The following is an 18437-nucleotide window of genomic DNA, read 5'->3' on the forward strand; positions in this document are numbered from 1 at the left end:
ATCACCTTTTAGATGTGTGATATTGATATTGATATTCCAATTACATGCAGGTGAGATAAAGTGGTTTTGAGGAATCAAAATTATTGGTTAGGCAAGGAACATGACTATGGACTCAACCAATCAGGAGACGACACGTGGACAGTCGGTTTTCTTTGCCTGCTAAATGACAAGGATGATTTCATGGCAATTTTCACTTCTTGCCTTAAAATTTTCAGACAGTCAAGTGTAATAATTAAAACATTCTTTTTTTTTTTTTTTTTTCAAGTATGCCTAATTTAGTCGTAATGTCCTTTTCATGCAACATGGTTGGTGTCTGTTTGGTTGATTCGCCCATTTTTTTTAATCAATTTTTGCATGATGTGGATTTGGATGATAATTTAAGTGAAATTGTTAAATAATAATTTGAATATGTTACTGAAATTTCCCTAGATGTCACAATTAAAAATTACACAAAAATTTATATGAAACCATCTCAACGTGAGGTAAGTCAAAAAAATTTCATAAATTTGAATTCCAATTTTGACCCATTAAAATGGAGACGTATACAGAAATAGAGTAAATCCATGTTAATTCATGCTAATTGGGCTAATCATTTCCCATCGGCCCATAAGCCCATCAAATTTTATAGATTTCTTTTTCAAATGCTTGAGACTTGGCCCATATACACTTAAGCAAAAGCCTACTAGTTGTGGGCTTCAAGTTGTATTTTATCTCTAATTGAAAATTTTATATATTTATTATTTGTAATAAAATAATTTGTTCTCAAAAGAAAATAATCAATAATTTTTTTAATATAATTATAAATTTAGAAAGTTCATATAAGCTCAATTAAGTTCGTGAGCCTAAAAATTTTCGATAAACAAAGTTCGAAATTCGACTCGATACTAAACAAAACAAACTTGAGCACACTACTATTCGATTCGACTCGATTCGATTACTCCCCCAATTTCAACACATTAAAATACATAAATGCACATAGATATTATACTCCCTCGGTCCTAAAACATCATACTTTGTTTTTATTTCTGTCCGTCTCCAAAACATCTTCCTAGTTCATTTTTTAAAACAATTTCACTAGCTATTATCCTTACAGTTATAACATATTTACACCACTTGCCACTAATGGACTCGCCATTTTTAATTTTAATTGATCCATTAGTCACAATCATCGCTTTGTATATCATTACTTTTTCTAATTTGTGGAACCTCTTCTCTATTCATCAAATACACAACTAATTTTTATTAAAATTCGTGTCGCCTCCCCTAGAAAGATGTTTCACGGATAGAGAATATAATTAAAATACATACTACTCTTTCCATCCAATTATTATTGTCTCACTTACCATTTTGAATTGTCTCATTATTATTCAAAAGGTGATGGTCCTACCATTTTTAATCAATTTACATCTTTTTCAAAAGTTTTTGGACAATAATAACGGAGGGAGTATCATTTATGCTAATTACGTTCGTATGTATAATCACGACGTGTATGTGAGTTGTAACTCTAAAAAAACATGGGCAAAATCTTCAGAATAATAATCTTATAAAAGTGAAAAATCAGAGAGAATTGATATAATTGTTACACCATCTTACCTCATATGTCATGCTCTCTCTCTAGGTTCACAGAAACTAGAATTACCTTAACAAAATTCCTTCATTGACTGCCATAGCGAGATTGCAGTCTCTTCTTCTCAAACTCGACCTGAACGGAAAGAGGCGTGGGTATAAGAGAGGCGAACGTAGCATAATCCGACCAAAAAAAAGGCATTTCCAAAATCAAAATCTTGACACATTCCGAAGCTCCTTACCACTTTTCGCACCCGTTCATTGGCAGCAGCAGTTCCTCCAGTAACTGATTCGGGGAGATAAGGGCTGCTCACTCGCACTTCGTTCATCACAACAATCGTGCTTTTATCCCAGCGAACCGGGAGTCTGCACACATAAAAACGACATTAGTGTAAGAGAGAGTTCATCTACAGTCTGTGGAACGTGCCAAGATACGCTCTCTACAGCTCGTGCTTACATAGATCAACATGGAGAAAATCGGGGGAAAGTGCATTCATCCAAAGGAAAAACGAAGAAAAACATAGTTTCATTTGATTTATTGAAATTATTAAGATGGAAGCACTTAGCTCTGAAGTCTTGGAATTGTGCAGAACTCTCTTTAGATGACAAAAGTAAAGAATTTTTCTTCTAAAGATCAACAATCTCCGGATTTTCTAAACTTGGCCTAAAGAGATCAGAGAAAATTCACTATTCGATATTCCATCAGTCGAATTTGAGTGGACCATGAGAAGATTCATATACACGATACAGTTAACGAACGAAAAGGCTGTTTTTCATCCAAAATTTAGCGGTATCCATCACCACCTCAGCACGTATCGTGTTACTTCGTTGGACATATTCCAATAGGTCCGGCTACCTACAGACCGACACACTTTCCTATATAACTCTTGCTAAGGAAGAGCATAACTTTTTTCCTCAGACGTGCCACGGGTTAACATCTTACTAGACAACACGAAGACACACTCATCTGAATGTAAATACCAAACTGTAGCTACGTCTAGCCGACAAAACTCAACAATCAACAAACCAGAGAATGCAAATCAGAAATAGGGCAAGACTATATCAAATGTGCTTAAAAAAACATATCTATATCTACAGATTTCTAATGGCTAACATATCATCTATATCAAATGTGCTTAAAAAAACATATCTATATCTGCATTTTGATATAATCATCTATATCTACAGATTTCTAATGGCTAACATATCTATAAACAATATACTATCTCAAAGCCTTGAACAAAGATACAACATTGACCAAGAAAAAGGTAATGAATTTAACAGAAGAGCTAATCTCCAATAATTGAGCAATCAAAAGTTAAATTTCAAATTAGGGAAAAAAAGGGCACATTACGTTTTGGACAAAGCATCAAAGAGGCTCTGAGCTTGAGCTGTAACACCCACACCAATCCTCTCGGCCTCAGCCTCCGCTTGTCTACAATCACAAAACCCACAAAAAATAAAATTAAAAAAACACTAAATCAAAATTTTAAAAACCCCCAAATCCACTGTACATCAACCACACCCAGAAACCCTAAATAGTTCAAAAAAATTCAAGAAAATCCCAAAACCTGCATACCCAAAAGCTGAATTGATGCCATTACCTAATAGCAGACTCTTCTTTGGACTGAAGAGTATTGAGATCGAGAAAACACTTCTTCACATCAAGTGGGTCGTCGCCTTGACCTAAAAAATTGAATTCTTTAATGTAATTAGCCTTCAGCAACCTAATATTCCTCTTCGGCCCTGCCCCAGATTTCGATTCCTCTTGTAAATTTTCAAAGTTAAAGAACTTTTTTTGAAAAATTAGACAGAAAACAAACATGCGTAGATGCATAAATAGGAGTCTGAATTATTTAAATATTGTAATTTTTTTTATTTTTTTTTTGGCAAAGGATATGAAGGATGAGGAGGTTGGAAGGGCGGTCAAAAGAGATGACTTGTGCTTGGAATTCTTCGCCGAGAGTCGTTTTGATTGATAGTATGCAGCCAATTGCAAATTCGTCGCCTTGACCTTGAGCTTCCATTGCTGCACCACTGAAATTTTGCAATGTTTTTCGCGATTGATTTTTTCTCTTCTTTGTATTGCGCAGAGAGAGAGAGAGAATCTTTAATTCTTTAAGGTGGTTTTGAAGTAGTTAAAAGCGCTAATATGTAGTAGCGACATTAGAGTTATGTAGTCAATGAGGATAAATGTTTTGAAATTTATCGATTTTATTACAATGTTTAGCAATTGTATTAATTATATCTCAATCTTTTAAACTTATCAAGTGTATCTCAATCTTTTCAATTTGTATCAACTTTATTAATTAAGTCAAATAATAATAATAATAAAAAAATACTCTCTCCGTTGCTCAAATATCTTTCTAAAGAGGGTGATACAAATTTTAATAAAAATTAGTTGTGTATTTGATGAGTGGAGAATAAGTTCCATATTAAGTGAAGATTGTAAAGATAAATAGTTAGTAGTATTATTTTTAAAAATAAGTTAGAAAAATGTGTTGAAAATAGACAAAAAAAATAAAGGAACATATTTGAGGAACGAAGATAGTAGTAGAATATTAAGATCCTTGTATAAACTTGTTTTTCGAAAAAAGAGTAATAATAATGGGTCATCGTCTGACATGTCGTGTCACAAATAATCGTTCCAGTGAATTCTGATGATAAACTCATATAGTCGTTAAAGATTGATATAGAATTGATAAACTTTGAAGATTGATATATAGAATTGATAAAGTTTGAGATAGATTCAATAGTTAATCCTAAAAATTTATCTTTGAAAGTATAAAATTGATTCATGAACCCATTTAAAAAAAAAGAAAAAGAATTAGTATGTATGAGTAAACATGAATCCTTAATTTTCCTCCAAATACGATATATACATAGTTGATAATATATAATTATATATGATAAGTGGAGCGGTAATACAATATAAAATTGACACATATTAAAATTTTATATATATTTTATAAAATTAACACATGATTTGTTAATTGGGAAGTAATGAGAAATACCATTAATTTAACAGATGTACGTGGACATAAAAAAAATCGTTTCTTTTCTTTCCCTAAAAAAAAAAAGCAATTGTTGAAAGACTTCTTTTAAGTTTTCGTGAACCCTACGAAGTGAAATTATTAAATAAGTCCAACAACACCAACCAATCAAAAGGCCCAAAAAAGATACATTTCATCACATGTTACCTATGACCACTCAAAAAATCTTCAGCCCACACCGAATTCTTTAATTTTAAACATGTTTTTGTCTCTCATTTTAACCCACATCACATTATATCCCATAAAAAAAAAACATCACATTATTTCACACACACACACACACACATATATATATATATAGATTATATCAAGATTTTCTTTCCTTCTTTCTTTCAACCTTAAAAAATCTCAAATATCAAAGGATACTATTTAAAAGCATCACTTGGCCATCCATGCATTATGGGATTCCCTTAGATCACCTTGACGAAATCTCTCTCTCTCCCTCTCTCTCTCTCTCTCTTGTTCTTGATGATGGATTGGAAAGATTTTTTGTAAAGAGAAGGCAAATGGGATCATCAAACAATCCTTCTCCCATTGAGGAAGTGCACCACTCCTTGCTAAAGAAATTATTGTGTTATCCATTGTATGTCATCTTCCCCATTCTCCTAATTCACTTTTATTTGGATCCCTTTTCTTTCTCTTCTCCCACAATCAATCAATTCCCTCCTTCCAACCACATCCCACCCCCTCCCCCTACCCCTACCCCTACCCCTCAAGGTATATATACATATATTTTTTTTTTTCATATTTCATCAGATGTAGCATCTATCAGACCATACTGATCATTTCCTTGCAGAAGTTTCTAGAAAAGCACCGCCATGCGACTACGCCGAGGGGGAGTGGGTCCCAAGCGAGACGGCCCCGCTCTACAACGGGACGACGTGCGACACGATCAAACCCGGCCAGAACTGCATGGCGCGAGGCCGGCCCGACCGGGGCTTCCTCTTCTGGAGGTGGCGGCCGAGCCGGTGCGAGCTCCCGGGGTTCGACCCGGCCGCCTTCCTCGAGCTCGTCGCGAACAAGCACGTGGCCTTCGTGGGCGACTCCCTCGCCCGCAACCAGCTGGAGTCCCTCCTCTGCATGACGGCCGCCGCCGCGAGGCCGCGCCTCGTCTACGCCGACGGCGAGGACAACAAGTTCCGGCGGTGGCGGATCGCATCGCACAACGCCACATTCTCGATTTATTGGTCGCCTTTTCTAGTGAGGGGGGTTGAGAAATCGGCTGAGAGAAACTTCAACGAGCTGTTCTTGGATTCCGCCAACGAGATTTGGGCGGCGGATTTGAAGGATTTGGATGTTATCATTTTCTCGGCGGGGCACTGGTTCCTGCACACGGCGGTTTACTATCAAAACGACGTCGTTTTGGGCTGCCACTACTGCGAGAACCACACCGAGATCGGATTCTACGGCGTTTTCGGAAGGGCTTTGCAGACGGCGTTTGATACCGTAACGGAGAGAGGGGGGAAAACGGATGTGATCTTGACGACGTTTACGCCGGCGCATTTCGAGGGGGATTGGGACAGGGTCGGGGCGTGCGCGAGGACGACGCCGTTTAGGGAGGGGGAGAAGGTTCTAGAAGGGATGAATGAGGAGATGAGGAGGGTTGGGGTGGAGAGGGTGGAGGAGGCTAGGGTTAGGGCTAGGGAGTTGGGGAATTTGGAGGTGAGGTTTGAGGCTTTGGATGTCTCGAAGATGGCGTTGCTCCGCCCCGACGGGCATCCCGGCCCGTATATGAACCCGTACCCGTTTGCCAACGGGGTGGGCGAGCGCGTGCAGAACGACTGCGTGCATTGGTGCCTGCCCGGCCCAATTGACGCGTGGAATGAGATTTTGTTGGAATTGATAAAGAGGTTGAGATCGTGATTTCTTGATTGATTAGGTTTTTTTTTTTTTAGATGAGATCGGATTTGATCAAGAGACTAGGATCGTGATTTCTTGATTAGGGTTATTTTTCATTTGAATCTAGACTAGGTCTTGTATTTTTTTGGTTGAGATTTTAATATGTGTTCTATTTTATTAGTGCAAAGAGCATGTAAGTAGTGGTAGGCTTTCGTATTGAAATGTGCAATAAGAATTAGGATTTAATTAATTGGTTGTTTGTATTTGTGGATTGGATGGTGGGTTGATGGAAGTTGGAAGTAGAAGTATATATAATGTAGTAAAGATATGTGTGGCATGAATCATGGATTACCAAGAAAAAAGATATATGGGGCACTTGATTTTGTATTTATATAGGCATATCTTTTTTTTTGGTAACCATTTATATATAGGCATATCTAATAAGACTTTTTAAGAGATTTATTTTCTTTTCGTCCCCCAACAATTAATATTCATGATCTTCAAATGAGTTTTGCATATTCCAGTTGCATGATCTAAAACATGGGTTAGTGAGGTATGATGGAAAGAGGAGGATTTTTCACCTTGGACGAGAATATTAAATAAAATATTAATTCCTAAATTAATTATCAATTAGTCTTCATTAATTATCAATTAGTCTTCATTCCATAATTATATTGAAATTATAATCTTCTATACTAATTGTATAATAATAAATTATTTTATGTATTTTCACACATTAAGAAAGCGCGACACGTCTTGAAATTTTATTGAGTTTTCAAAATTTATGTGGCGCTCCAAAAACGCGACTAGTGGCATGAGACTTACAAGGCATTCTACGTCAAAATTCGCGCAAGGGTAAAATCGGAATAAAATTTCAGATATTAACAAATCATTTTTTCTAAGCTGACATGTTTTTGATGCATAAGTTTGCTAACATTGTACACAAAATGATGCATTGCATTTTGTACTGTATCAAATATCTATCATCGTTGACCCCCCATTCCCCCACCCACCCTCGATTTTTTATTTTAATTTTTTTAAACTGACATTTTTTATGCATAAATTTGTACACAAAAATGCATGCATATTTTGCATGGTTCATATCGTGGTGGGGGGTTTTTTTTTTCGCATAACTTTACATACAAAAATACATATGTATAAATACAAATATGCATAACATTACACACAAAAATACATGCATTTTATGCATGGTTAAGACGGGATACCTGATTAGTCACATAATACATTGTATTTTTATGTACAATATTTATTCATTTATGTGTGAAATATTATGTATTTTGCAATTAATAATAATTAAGATACGATGCTATAATCGATAAATATTGTGGATAGAGGATCGCAATCGTTATCTAGCTACCGATGATTATTGATGAATCGCAATCACACCTTGCAATTTTGGATTTAGATTGTGACAATTTATACTTGTTAATTCGATTTATCCAAATGTGTACTTATGATCAGTTAATAGTTGAAGTATGTAAAAAGCGAAAATAATATACAGAAGTAGAAGTATATGTATATCTACTACGTATTATGCAAAATAGTTTTTTTTTTTTTTTGAAAGAAAAAACAAAATATAGTTTATTTTTGTAGAATTCATTATTTTATATTTCAGTCTTTTTAATCATATGCTTAATTTTTATTATAATATTTTACATTTAAATAGTAAGATATTTTTATTTGATCTCTCTAATAATTATTTTAATAATTATTTTCCATTTATATTTTTTTTATTTAAAGTTTATAATCTAGTATAGTTAGAATAATTCCCCTCTACGTTACGGCACTCCTATTGGTCAATGGTCAGAAGCATAATCGCTCCTCAATTAAATATACTCTCCTCAGCCGCATTTCGCAATAATTATTATTATGGGTGTAAATTCGGGTTGCGGGTATCGGTTATACCCTCACCCGCCTCGATACCCGCGTGGGTATCGAGTACCTGATACCGGTGAAATCAAGGAAGAGGATAGAGTGCGGGTATTGTTTTCTTAAAAACTACGAGTATGCCCGCGGGTACTCGCATGTAATTTTTAATTAAATAAATAATTTTTATAATTATTAATTAATTTTTTGGAAATATGAAATAGAAAGGATATTTTCAAAAAAAATTCTAATTAATAATTAAATTATTATTTCTCCATCACAGGTTTTATGGATAATCGATGAAAAAGAAATGATATTTTCAATTTTTTTCTAAAATACCCGCGGGTAAAGTGGGTATCTGCACATTGCGGGACAAGAATACCCTCCGGCGGGACAAAATACCCTCCAGCGGGACAAAAAAACCCGCAAAATTAAAAACAATCAAGAACTTGCGGAAAATGAGGGTACCCTCATACCCACAGCGGATACTCGCTGCGGGTATTCGAGTACCCGCAACATGTAGGCGGGAGGGGTGAGGGTGGGGGTTTCGGACGATTTTGTCCCACGGATATCCGCATTTTGCGGGTAGGGTACCCGCGGGTACCCAAATTTGCACCCCTAATTATTATTAAAAAAAAAGTTCTCACCTAAAAGGTAGAATATATATATTATTCATTCTAGTTGTGTTATATATATCTCTCGTTCAAAAAACAAAAATAATAGTAACATTTTTTATTGGGCCAAACGTAACTTATATTAAGATAAATCGGAGTTTACAATCTTCAGAAGCCAAGAAAGATAATCTGATTTCCAAATAACGTCGCTTTGAGACTCAATAGCGAAAGTAGCCAAAACATGTGCTGCTATATTAGCATCTCTTCTAGCATGACAAAAATAATAGTAACAATTAATCAATCATTTTTCTATCTTCCAAATTAAATCTTCAAAGTTGAGCTACACAAAATGCATCCTTAATACCATAACCCATAAAAAAAAAAACCCTAATATTTAATAAATTTAAATTGATTTTCCATAGCTATCACTGTAGACCAGTTGAGCATAATTAAGCCTAAAAGCCGCCAGTTAATCAATTAAGATTTAAATATTTCTTCCCACCTAAAATGTAGATTACATTATTCATCCAAGCTAGCTACATATGTGATAGTGCCTACTAATAAAATAAAGCAATCAACCTATGTTTCATCAATTCCAGAATTGGATTAGCCTATATATAGATGCCTTCTACATGATCACCAGCATCACATTTTCTTTCTCAAAAAATTAAACACTAATTGCAACAATGGCTGTTTCCAAACTTGAACTAGATATTGAGTTGAAAACCTCAGCAGAAAAGCTATGGAAAAACCTAAAAGAATTCATTACATTCTTCCCCAAAGCTTTGCCACATATTTACGAAAAGATCGATGTGATCGAGGGTGACGGAAGTTCGGCCGGATCAATCTTCGTGTGTACTTTTAAGTCGCCAGGTAAATAAAGCTCAAGCTCGACTCAAACTCGAACTCAATTGCATTATTTGTAAACCCTAATCTTTTTTTTTCCGATTCTTTATATATGAAATTATAATTTTGTCCGTCCATTTTTAAAATCCTAACTCCGTCCCTATATGCAGAGATGGCCCCCACTAAGGAGAGGGTTGAAATGGTGGATGAAGATAAGAAATTACTAAGTTACAGTTTTATCGAAGGTGAAATCTTGAAAAATTACAAGAGTTTCAAGTCCATGTTATGTGTGAGCAACAGCAGCAAAAGTGATGGGGCTTTGGTTAAATATTCAGTTGAATTTGAGAAGGCAAATGCAGAAGTTGGAGATCCTGATTTTTTCAAAGGTTTTGTTGCTAAGATTTTTGAGGATATGGATACTTATCTTCTCAAGGCATGAATTATTCAAGATTTCATTAACAGTGTTGACATGTAGCTAGTCATGCCAGTAATAAATTTTCGTTATATTATTTTTTACTCGTGTCTCATGAATTATGACGAGGATCGTCGATTTGCAAATTATATAAAAATCAAAGTTTAATTTATTGATTTTATTAATTCCTCACTTTGATGTTAAAGAGGAAAAGATGGTTTTTATATGATTTTGTAAGTTTGATCATGATTCTGATCATAATTCATGAGATATAAGAGAGAGAGAGAGAGAGAAAAAATTCAAATAAATACATCAATTTTGGGGTAATTTGGTTTTGCACATGAACTTTGAAATGAATAAAAAAAATACATGAATTTAATATTGCAATTCTACCACAATTTATTTTTGGCTCAAATTAAAGCTGATTTGATAAGTCGGAATGTCGATGTGTAGGTCATCTCTAAACGACATTGTTTTGAGAGGATTTCTATAAATTTATTGAAATTGAATTTGTGGTAAAATTATTATAATATTAAAATTCATTTATTTATTTTACTCATCTCAAAGTTCATATGCAAAAATAAGAGTTCGAGGGTTTTTTAGGACAGTAACTTAGATTGATTTGGAAATTAGGACAATAACTTTCGGACTTGTAAAATTAGGACATTAATTTTTTTTAAGAGTAAAATAGGACACTAATTAATAAGTGTTGCATCCGCAGGACATTTTTCGGCCAATTATTGGCCGAGAAATGTCCTATTTTTACGACACTTATTAATTAGTGTCCTATTTTTACTCAAAAAAAAATTAGTGTCCTATTTTTACAAATCCAAAAGTTTTTGTCCTAATTTTCAAATCAACATAAGTTATTGTCCTAAAAAATCCCCTGACTCCAAAAATAAACTAGCTACACCTAAAATTGATATATTTAAATGCCAATAATTCTATACAACTTGCAATCACAACTCACTATTGATATAAAATAATATCCAAAATTACAATAGAGTATCTGATTTACAATATACAACTCATGATTGGAATATTATTTTCAAGCACTACAATGATATCAACGTGTGATATTATACTACTATACAATAAAAAAAAAGGATCATTTCATATAAAAAAATATGGAGGATCCTAAAAAACTAACCCTTCCAAATGTATATACAATCCAGAATCCCAGAAACTCATCGTGAACATTAATTCACAAAAAAGGAAGAAGCCAAAAAACAAAAAATCCATCTTCTTTGATTTGATATCGTAATCTCATACTTCGCAGTCATCTCTATCTTGAAGAAGAGGGACCTTCTCAGCCGTAGATGAATCGCTGCGCCTATCATCTAACCGCTGCGTCTCGCCATCTTTGACCTCTCCCCATAACACGGTGTAGTAGCCCACGCCACACACGAACGCTCCCAACATGCTACATTAATCACAATTTCTTTGTTTGAGATCACAATTTCAATTAACTTCGACAACAAGAAATCAGTAGATGTTCCCATTCTCTAAATTTAGAAATAAGTGTTTTCGAAATATTCCCTTCGTCCATAAAAAATTACCACATCGTGAATAACACGAGTTTTAATAAAATATTAACAGAATTATTAATGGATGAAGGGACCTACTTTTGAATATGAACGGAATCGTGTGGACCCTACTACTATAAATGAAGTGATAATTTTTTTTTTGTAAACGGAGAGTGTACTATATTTCACGAGATGCAGTATGAATAAAATCGTGTCGAAAAACATACCTCCCAAAATGGAAAGTATCCGCAAAGAGCAAGCAACCGAAGGTGCTTGCATATGGAATTCCAAAGGGTTTGAATGCAGGCACGAAATAAGGGCCCTTCCATCTCGTGCACCATATCAATACTTTTGTACGGATCAAACTGCTGAAAATTGCCTATTCAAATTCAAAAAACACACAACACTAATGTCAAAACAAATGTATTAAAAATTATTATTAAAAAATAGATCGAATTTTGATCTCATATTGACTTTTTAATCCGAGTTTACTAAAATTATAAATTTAGGCTGAACTTATTTTCATTGTTTAGTTATAGTCCGTGTCAAAAATCTCGGCCAACTAAGGGGTAACATGAACGTCAGAAGCTGACTTGACAATTAAAAAAAATTACATCAGATTTTTTATCTCTGCATATCTCAGCTCCCAAACGTCACCGTTTCACTTTAAGAGTTCGTGTTTTAATTTGATGTGAAATCTGACGTTTGGGAGGTGATGTAGAGATTAAAAAATCCGATGTAATTAATTGTTTTTTTTTTAATTGCTAAGTCAATTTTGACGAGCCACGTCATCTCATAGTTAGCCGAAATTTCAAGTTAGACTATAAACTGAACGACATAGATAAGCTCAAGTTATAGTTACAATTTGTAAATTCAGATAAAAAGTTATAGTTTGAAATATTTTTTAATAATAACTCATGAATTATAAATAGATTTTACCGTGAGCACGATGACTAAGAGTTCAAAATTGAGGTCGAGTCTCCACGCACTAGGATTTCTCTCTAGGAAAAGGGCAACCGCAGCTGATTGCATCGTCCCAAATAAGCTATAAAAAGAGATGATTTTCATAATGTTTGGGCACATTTTCACTGTCCCTACCTGACTCAACAATAAATAACAATAAGATTACTCAATAGTTGTTTCAAATTTTACACTAATTGATAAGCTGAAGTGGAAATTTAAACTATATAAAATATATGTTTTTACAGGTTAAATACCAGTTTATGTCCCAATTTTAGCATTTTTGCAAAAATGTTCCAATATATAATACATTTTCAACATTTTTATAATCACGCTACAAGGTGATACATTTCACATCTGGCACCTGAAAATCAATCTCAGGTGCTAGAAGTGTTACCTTGTGATGCAAGTATGAAAATATTGAAAAGTTGTGTATCAATTTATAACTTATTAAACGTCGAGACATTACTATTTGTCATATATATATAGGACGAGGTTCAAATGACTGATACCTGAACAATGTTCCAAATGGCTAGAGTGAATGACGAAGCTGCGAATAAAATGCAGCCAAGAACCCAGTTTTCATGCGGTGCTAAGAAGACGAATAGACGTGGCGGTGCCACTGCTGACGCCGAAAAAGATAGAGAGGGAAATGAGTGGTTTTTTATGGTGGGCCCTCTGTAGAGAGTGACTAAAATTGCTCCGGCGAAAGATATCAAGGTGCCTAATACTCTTGCTTGGCTGCCTGAGCTTTTCCAATTGAATTTTATGGTCCTGAAATATATTTTAGAAGTGTTATTTATATTTTTCGGGTAAGATACAGAATTGAACTTATGAGTCCTTGAGCTGGTAAAATTGGGTCGGCTCGACCCGATCCACCCGAATTTAGGATTGGTTCAGCTCGATAAAATTGAGGCTAAAAAAAATTAGGCCTAACAAACCTGCTCAGATGGTCCGCCGGACTTATCAGACTTTGAGGCAAAAAAGTCCGAAGTTTTGGGCTTTTTGGCCCGCTCATTTTTTTATTGTTAATTTATAATCGTGACATTTCACTATAAAATTCATCCAATCACCGGAGTTAGATATAGCTTTACTAATTAAATTAAGAAATATTTAAGTAGTGAAATCCTATTATCGAGTTATAATTTATTTTTGACGCATATAATATATTATTCATCTAATTAATTACTATATGACTTAGTAAACGATGAAGTCAAGAAAGCAAAATGAATAGGAACCCGATTTAAATTGATGGTACAAAATAGTGATTGAATATTTATGTATGTATACTTCTACTATTAATTAATAAGTAGGTGAAATTCCAAGAATATGTATATAGTCCAAATTAAGTCTAGACAAAAGGAAATTAAACTGGCCCTTTTAAGATAGAAACAACAATATGTATCAAATCATTAATTACTTAATCAACTTTAAAATCTTACCCCCACTGACCGACATGCATGATACATGTAATAAATATCATTCAACTTACTCAAACAATGATTGTTTCATAGCCCAATATTTGTAAGATAATAAATATATAAATATTTCAAAAATATTAATTTGGTCGAGTAACTAGAAATATCACCATATAACTTCTTGATATATAAAAAGAGGAATTATTTTCTTCTTTTATTAAAAGAAGCAGCCCTAGTGAAAGGGACAACATATCAAATAGTTTTAAATCTAAAAAAGTAAGAAAAGCAAAAGATTGCAAAAAAAAAAAAAAAAAAAAGAGCAGCCACACCCAAGATACATATAGATTTTCAACTTATTGCCATCAAAATATGTGGCTCACATACTTTGAAAATCAATTATGATTCCACTAGGGGCTCTTAATTATAGAAATATCCCAATCCACTAGAATTTTGAATTATGGTAAATTTAATAAATTTCTTATTTCAATATTATTGATATGTGCCATATGTTTGAAATAATATGGCCACCAATATATTAGCTGTGTATAACTAATTTATTTAATTAAATAGAAAAATCCCAAGATACCAGTAGATACTAGTGGTCCAACCTAATTATGAACCATAATTAATTAATATATATATATATATATATATATATATATATATATATATATATATATTTGTGGCATACACACTTTGGAAAATTGGAATCATAATTGATTCCCTCGTGTGGCTCCAAGATACTCAACATATACTTCATTCTAGTAGATGCAAAATATATTTATAAAATATTTTATTCTTATATCACTAAATATTAGTTCTATTTTATACCTCAACGTATGTGTGAAGCTATCAATATTGTTAACAAGTTATCATGACGTTTTCAATCACACTCCCAAATTATAACAATATTTTTATTTTTTTAATGTTTTCACACACGTGATATCTTGCATACGTATAGTCAACAATTAAACCCAAAAAAATAGGATTACAAGTCATCCAAGTCGCTCACAAACTATTCAGAATTCGGTTCGAAAAAAAATTTATTCAAATTCATTTAGAAAAGTTAGATAAATAAATAAATCAAAGTCGAACTTGGTAGTATTCGACTCATTAGCTAGTGAACAAGTTTGTTAATTAAATGATTTAGCTTGAAAAATATAAATTATTAGTAGGTACAACTTGTATTTATCTACTAAAATTAATACTAACAATTTGTATTAAATCTCTAATTAACTATGTTTGTTATAAAAAATATTTAATATATTTATTATTTTGAATGAGATAATTTAATTTATTCTCAAGAAAATACTAATTAACATTTTGAATATAAATACAAATTCAAAAAATTCGTATAAGTTTGATTAAGTTTGTGAACCTCAAAATATTCGGTAAACAAAGTTTGACTCGATATTAAATAAATTAAATTTTGGCACACCATTATTCCATTCGACTCGATTCAATTACACCCTATACGAAAAATGAATGATATGATAGAAATACTCATAAAAATAATAAAGGTATCTTCTCGTATATTAGTTAGTATTACTATTTCTGACTATATATGTCTCGTGTGCTAGAATAAATTAAAAATTATTTTATTGCATATACATATTATCTATATGTCATTTCAACTACTATTAATCAATGAATCATTGATGAACTTGGACTTTAATTTCATTTTGAGTCATCATATATATATGTTGGGTAGCTAATTAAATTTGGTGCAAGTGGGATGAACTAATAATTAAAAACTAAACTATTAATTATTTAATTTGATTATTAACTATAGGGTTGAGTTCCAGTACAAGCCCATTTAATATAAAAATTAAAAGCCTTGCACTTAATCAACAAAGTTACTGCACTTAACGTATGAAGTATCTGCATTTTCGTAGTAATAAATTGCACCGTAATTATGCTCCTTTTGGGAATCGAACCCAAGACCACTAAAGTACAAATACTTTATAGGTGAAGTGTAATTATTTTATAAGTTGAGTGCAAGCTATTTGTAGTTTGTACATTAAAATGAATTTATATATATATATAGAGAGAGAGAGAGAGAGAGAGATTGAGGAGAACCTTAGGATGATTCCTAGAATGAAAGAGAAAGCAGGAATCTGGTTGGCCATGCCACACGCCACAATGGGAGAACTGTAGCTCAAACCAACATATGCTAGATTCTGAGCTATAGTTATCCTGCAAATAAATGTTTATTACACACCAAAAATATATTACAACCTTAAACAAGTATTACATTAAATTAATCAATTTATAATTAAGAAGAAATTCGAAAACAAACCCTATAAAGCCAAGCAAGAACACTCGCACCAGAAACTTGAAGGTCAAGATCGCCTCCTCCGACCTAACAAAAACAATTAAATCAATATAATTTCTTAGTGTGAATAATTATTACATGCAACACATAGAAATTTTTTAAAAAAATATATGAAATTCGAACCCTGAATCAAGAATTCATTTTTCACGACTTAAGAATTGAAAATGGTTCTTATTTCATACGTACGAGGTATGTATAGAAAGAGATAGAGAGATGCATACCTCTCTCTCTCATAGAAGAAGCAATAAGGGAGTAGAATAATTGATCCAAGAATATTGGTGTAGACCACAAACACAAAAGGGCTCATTCCTCGAGCCATGGCGGTGCTAGCCATTATAGTCAATGCTATAATGGAGCCCTCCACCAACACCATGGCGGCGCAGGGCGCCGCCTCCACCATCGCCGCCTTCGTGCTGCCGCTGCCGCCCATCTCTCTCTTCTCTCTCTCTAGATATTTCCACTTGTGTCGTGTTTCAGTTTTAATTTCTTCCCTCTCAATCTCAATTGCTGTATATTTATTGTTGAAATATCGGTGATTTCAAAATAGGATGAGAGAGAAAGGGAGAGAGAGAAGAAAAATGAAGCATAACCTTTCATGAAAGTGTGAAGCTACTTAAAGGGGACTGAGCAACTCGTGTGGTGCCCCATGCATACTTAGGGAAGACCATATATTCACAAATTTTTTATTTATTAAATATATATGTATATGCATACACATATTCATACAAGTTATATATATATATAGGGAGGGGCTACGATAAAAATAGTTCTTAAAATAAAAAATACGAACCAATAAAAATGTATGAATTTTATGTTGGAACACGTATGAATTTGTTGTATAAAGGTACGAATTACGTAAAATAAGTTTTTTGTTATATATGAGATTCGAACTCAGGATCATGAATTCATCCAACAAGGTAATGAATTGACCGTAGATCTGCAAATGGTTCCTATTTTATATTTTAAGAGGTGTTTTTATTTTAACACACCCTTATATATATGTGTGCGTGTGTGTGTGTATTGTGTCTGACCCACACAGGCAATTTACAGTGGTAGAGTTAGGGCTAACGCAAAAAATTAGTTTTGAAGGAGCTAAAATCGATTTTTTTCAACGATAAAATATAGTATTATATTATCTTTTAACATTTAATTTGCAAAATTTTAATAAATATTAATAAATAGATTTTATTAGTAATAAAAAATATTAAAATAATAAAATTAATAGTAGTAAAATCGAGATATAAGTCCTATTCTTTGAAAAGTGGCGAGCACATACTACTCTTGTCTGAATTTAGGTTGGCTTAATATATCCCAATTTAAAAAGGGATATTTTTATATAACAATGACAGAAAAATCTGGTTTTCAACTTCGTGGTTGATATCAATTGAGAGCCCACCAATAATCATAATTAATTTAAGGGCCCCCTCTCTAATTATGATTATGTGTCTCACAAATCTTCGCAACAAACAACAGTTAATTTCAACCATGTATAGATAATCTAGTTACTAATTAAATAATTAAGTACGCAATCGCAATATGTTTCTACCCCTTGATTGGTAATCCGATGGTTGTTGGACAATAGTTTGTTTAACATACTTAATTTTAGTGATTTTCAAGAACAAAACATACTTAATTAGTGAGTGATTAGTCAAATTTTAATCTTCATTTGTTATGTCCTTTTGTTTTGCATCAGCAGAATTGGTTTCCGTCACGTCTTTGGCTACGTGGATTAGTGCTTAATTAATTTATTGTTTAATTGATGATCTAAGCTTTTGGTGAGCTCATGAAATTTGATGATAAGTTATAAGGGGATACTTTTGTTGGAGTTGGTCTTAGGTACAATCGGGTGTACCCGCATTTAGACCCTAACTCGCATTTTGACCAAAATCGTGTAGATGACAGTATTCGGTTATACAAATGATATTGTGTATAAATGACACTGTTTAGAAATCTAAATGACACTTTCTGTAATTGACATTAT

General features: G+C 33.1%; 4 protein-coding genes across 4 annotated transcripts; 2 read left to right on the forward strand and 2 right to left on the reverse strand.

Moving 5' to 3' along the window:
* Positions 1-1526: 1526 nt before the first annotated feature.
* LOC131025273 (uncharacterized) lies at positions 1527-3684 on the reverse strand. Its single transcript, XM_057954971.1, has 5 exons — positions 3466-3684; positions 3171-3335; positions 2921-3001; positions 1809-1932; positions 1527-1702 (listed from the first exon to the last, which is right to left on the reverse strand). The coding sequence occupies exons 1-5, from the start codon at positions 3591-3593 to the stop codon at positions 1655-1657; spliced, it is 546 nt and encodes a 181-aa protein (XP_057810954.1). The 5' UTR covers positions 3594-3684; the 3' UTR covers positions 1527-1654.
* Positions 3685-5125: 1441 nt separating this feature from the next.
* LOC131026162 (xyloglucan O-acetyltransferase 2-like) lies at positions 5126-6706 on the forward strand. Its single transcript, XM_057955931.1, has 2 exons — positions 5126-5161; positions 5382-6706. Exons 1-2 carry the CDS (start codon positions 5126-5128, stop codon positions 6480-6482), a joined length of 1137 nt encoding a protein of 378 aa, XP_057811914.1. The 3' UTR covers positions 6483-6706.
* Positions 6707-9599: 2893 nt separating this feature from the next.
* On the forward strand, positions 9600-10398 carry LOC131025274 (MLP-like protein 423). The gene is made up of 2 exons (XM_057954972.1): positions 9600-9832; positions 9976-10398. Exons 1-2 carry the CDS (start codon positions 9646-9648, stop codon positions 10242-10244), a joined length of 456 nt encoding a protein of 151 aa, XP_057810955.1. The 5' UTR covers positions 9600-9645; the 3' UTR covers positions 10245-10398.
* A 775-nt stretch (positions 10399-11173) lies between these two features.
* Positions 11174-17066, reverse strand: LOC131025275 (WAT1-related protein At1g70260-like). Its single transcript, XM_057954974.1, has 7 exons — positions 16678-17066; positions 16421-16483; positions 16201-16317; positions 13216-13477; positions 12683-12841; positions 11971-12122; positions 11174-11640 (listed from the first exon to the last, which is right to left on the reverse strand). Exons 1-7 carry the CDS (start codon positions 16884-16886, stop codon positions 11484-11486), a joined length of 1119 nt encoding a protein of 372 aa, XP_057810957.1. The 5' UTR covers positions 16887-17066; the 3' UTR covers positions 11174-11483.
* Between the last annotated feature and the right edge of the window lie 1371 nt (positions 17067-18437).

Source organism: Salvia miltiorrhiza, chromosome 5 (assembly GCF_028751815.1).
Source record: "Salvia miltiorrhiza cultivar Shanhuang (shh) chromosome 5, IMPLAD_Smil_shh, whole genome shotgun sequence".
Lineage (NCBI taxonomy): Eukaryota > Viridiplantae > Streptophyta > Magnoliopsida > Lamiales > Lamiaceae > Salvia > Salvia miltiorrhiza.

Coding starts and splice junctions, on each gene's coding strand:
- LOC131025274 (XM_057954972.1), top strand. CDS start 9,646: ATGGCTGTTTCCAAACTTGAACTAGATATTGAGTTGAAAACCTCAGCA. Junction 9,833..9,975: donor GTGTACTTTTAAGTCGCCAG/GTAAATAAAGCT, acceptor CCCTATATGCAG/AGATGGCCCCCACTAAGGAG.
- LOC131025273 (XM_057954971.1), bottom strand. CDS start 3,593: ATGGAAGCTCAAGGTCAAGGCGACGAATTTGCAATTGGCTGCATACTA. Junction 3,336..3,465: donor TCCAACCTCCTCATCCTTCA/TATCCTTTGCCA, acceptor TGAAAATTTACA/AGAGGAATCGAAATCTGGGG. Junction 3,002..3,170: donor AAAGAAGAGTCTGCTATTAG/GTAATGGCATCA, acceptor TTGTGATTGTAG/ACAAGCGGAGGCTGAGGCCG.
- LOC131025275 (XM_057954974.1), bottom strand. CDS start 16,886: ATGGGCGGCAGCGGCAGCACGAAGGCGGCGATGGTGGAGGCGGCGCCC. Junction 16,484..16,677: donor TTCTTCTATGAGAGAGAGAG/GTATGCATCTCT, acceptor TGTTTTTGTTAG/GTCGGAGGAGGCGATCTTGA. Junction 12,842..13,215: donor CCATTTGGAACATTGTTCAG/GTATCAGTCATT, acceptor TTGTTGAGTCAG/GTAGGGACAGTGAAAATGTG.
- LOC131026162 (XM_057955931.1), top strand. CDS start 5,126: ATGGGATCATCAAACAATCCTTCTCCCATTGAGGAA. Junction 5,162..5,381: donor ATCCTTCTCCCATTGAGGAA/GTGCACCACTCC, acceptor CATCAGATGTAG/CATCTATCAGACCATACTGA.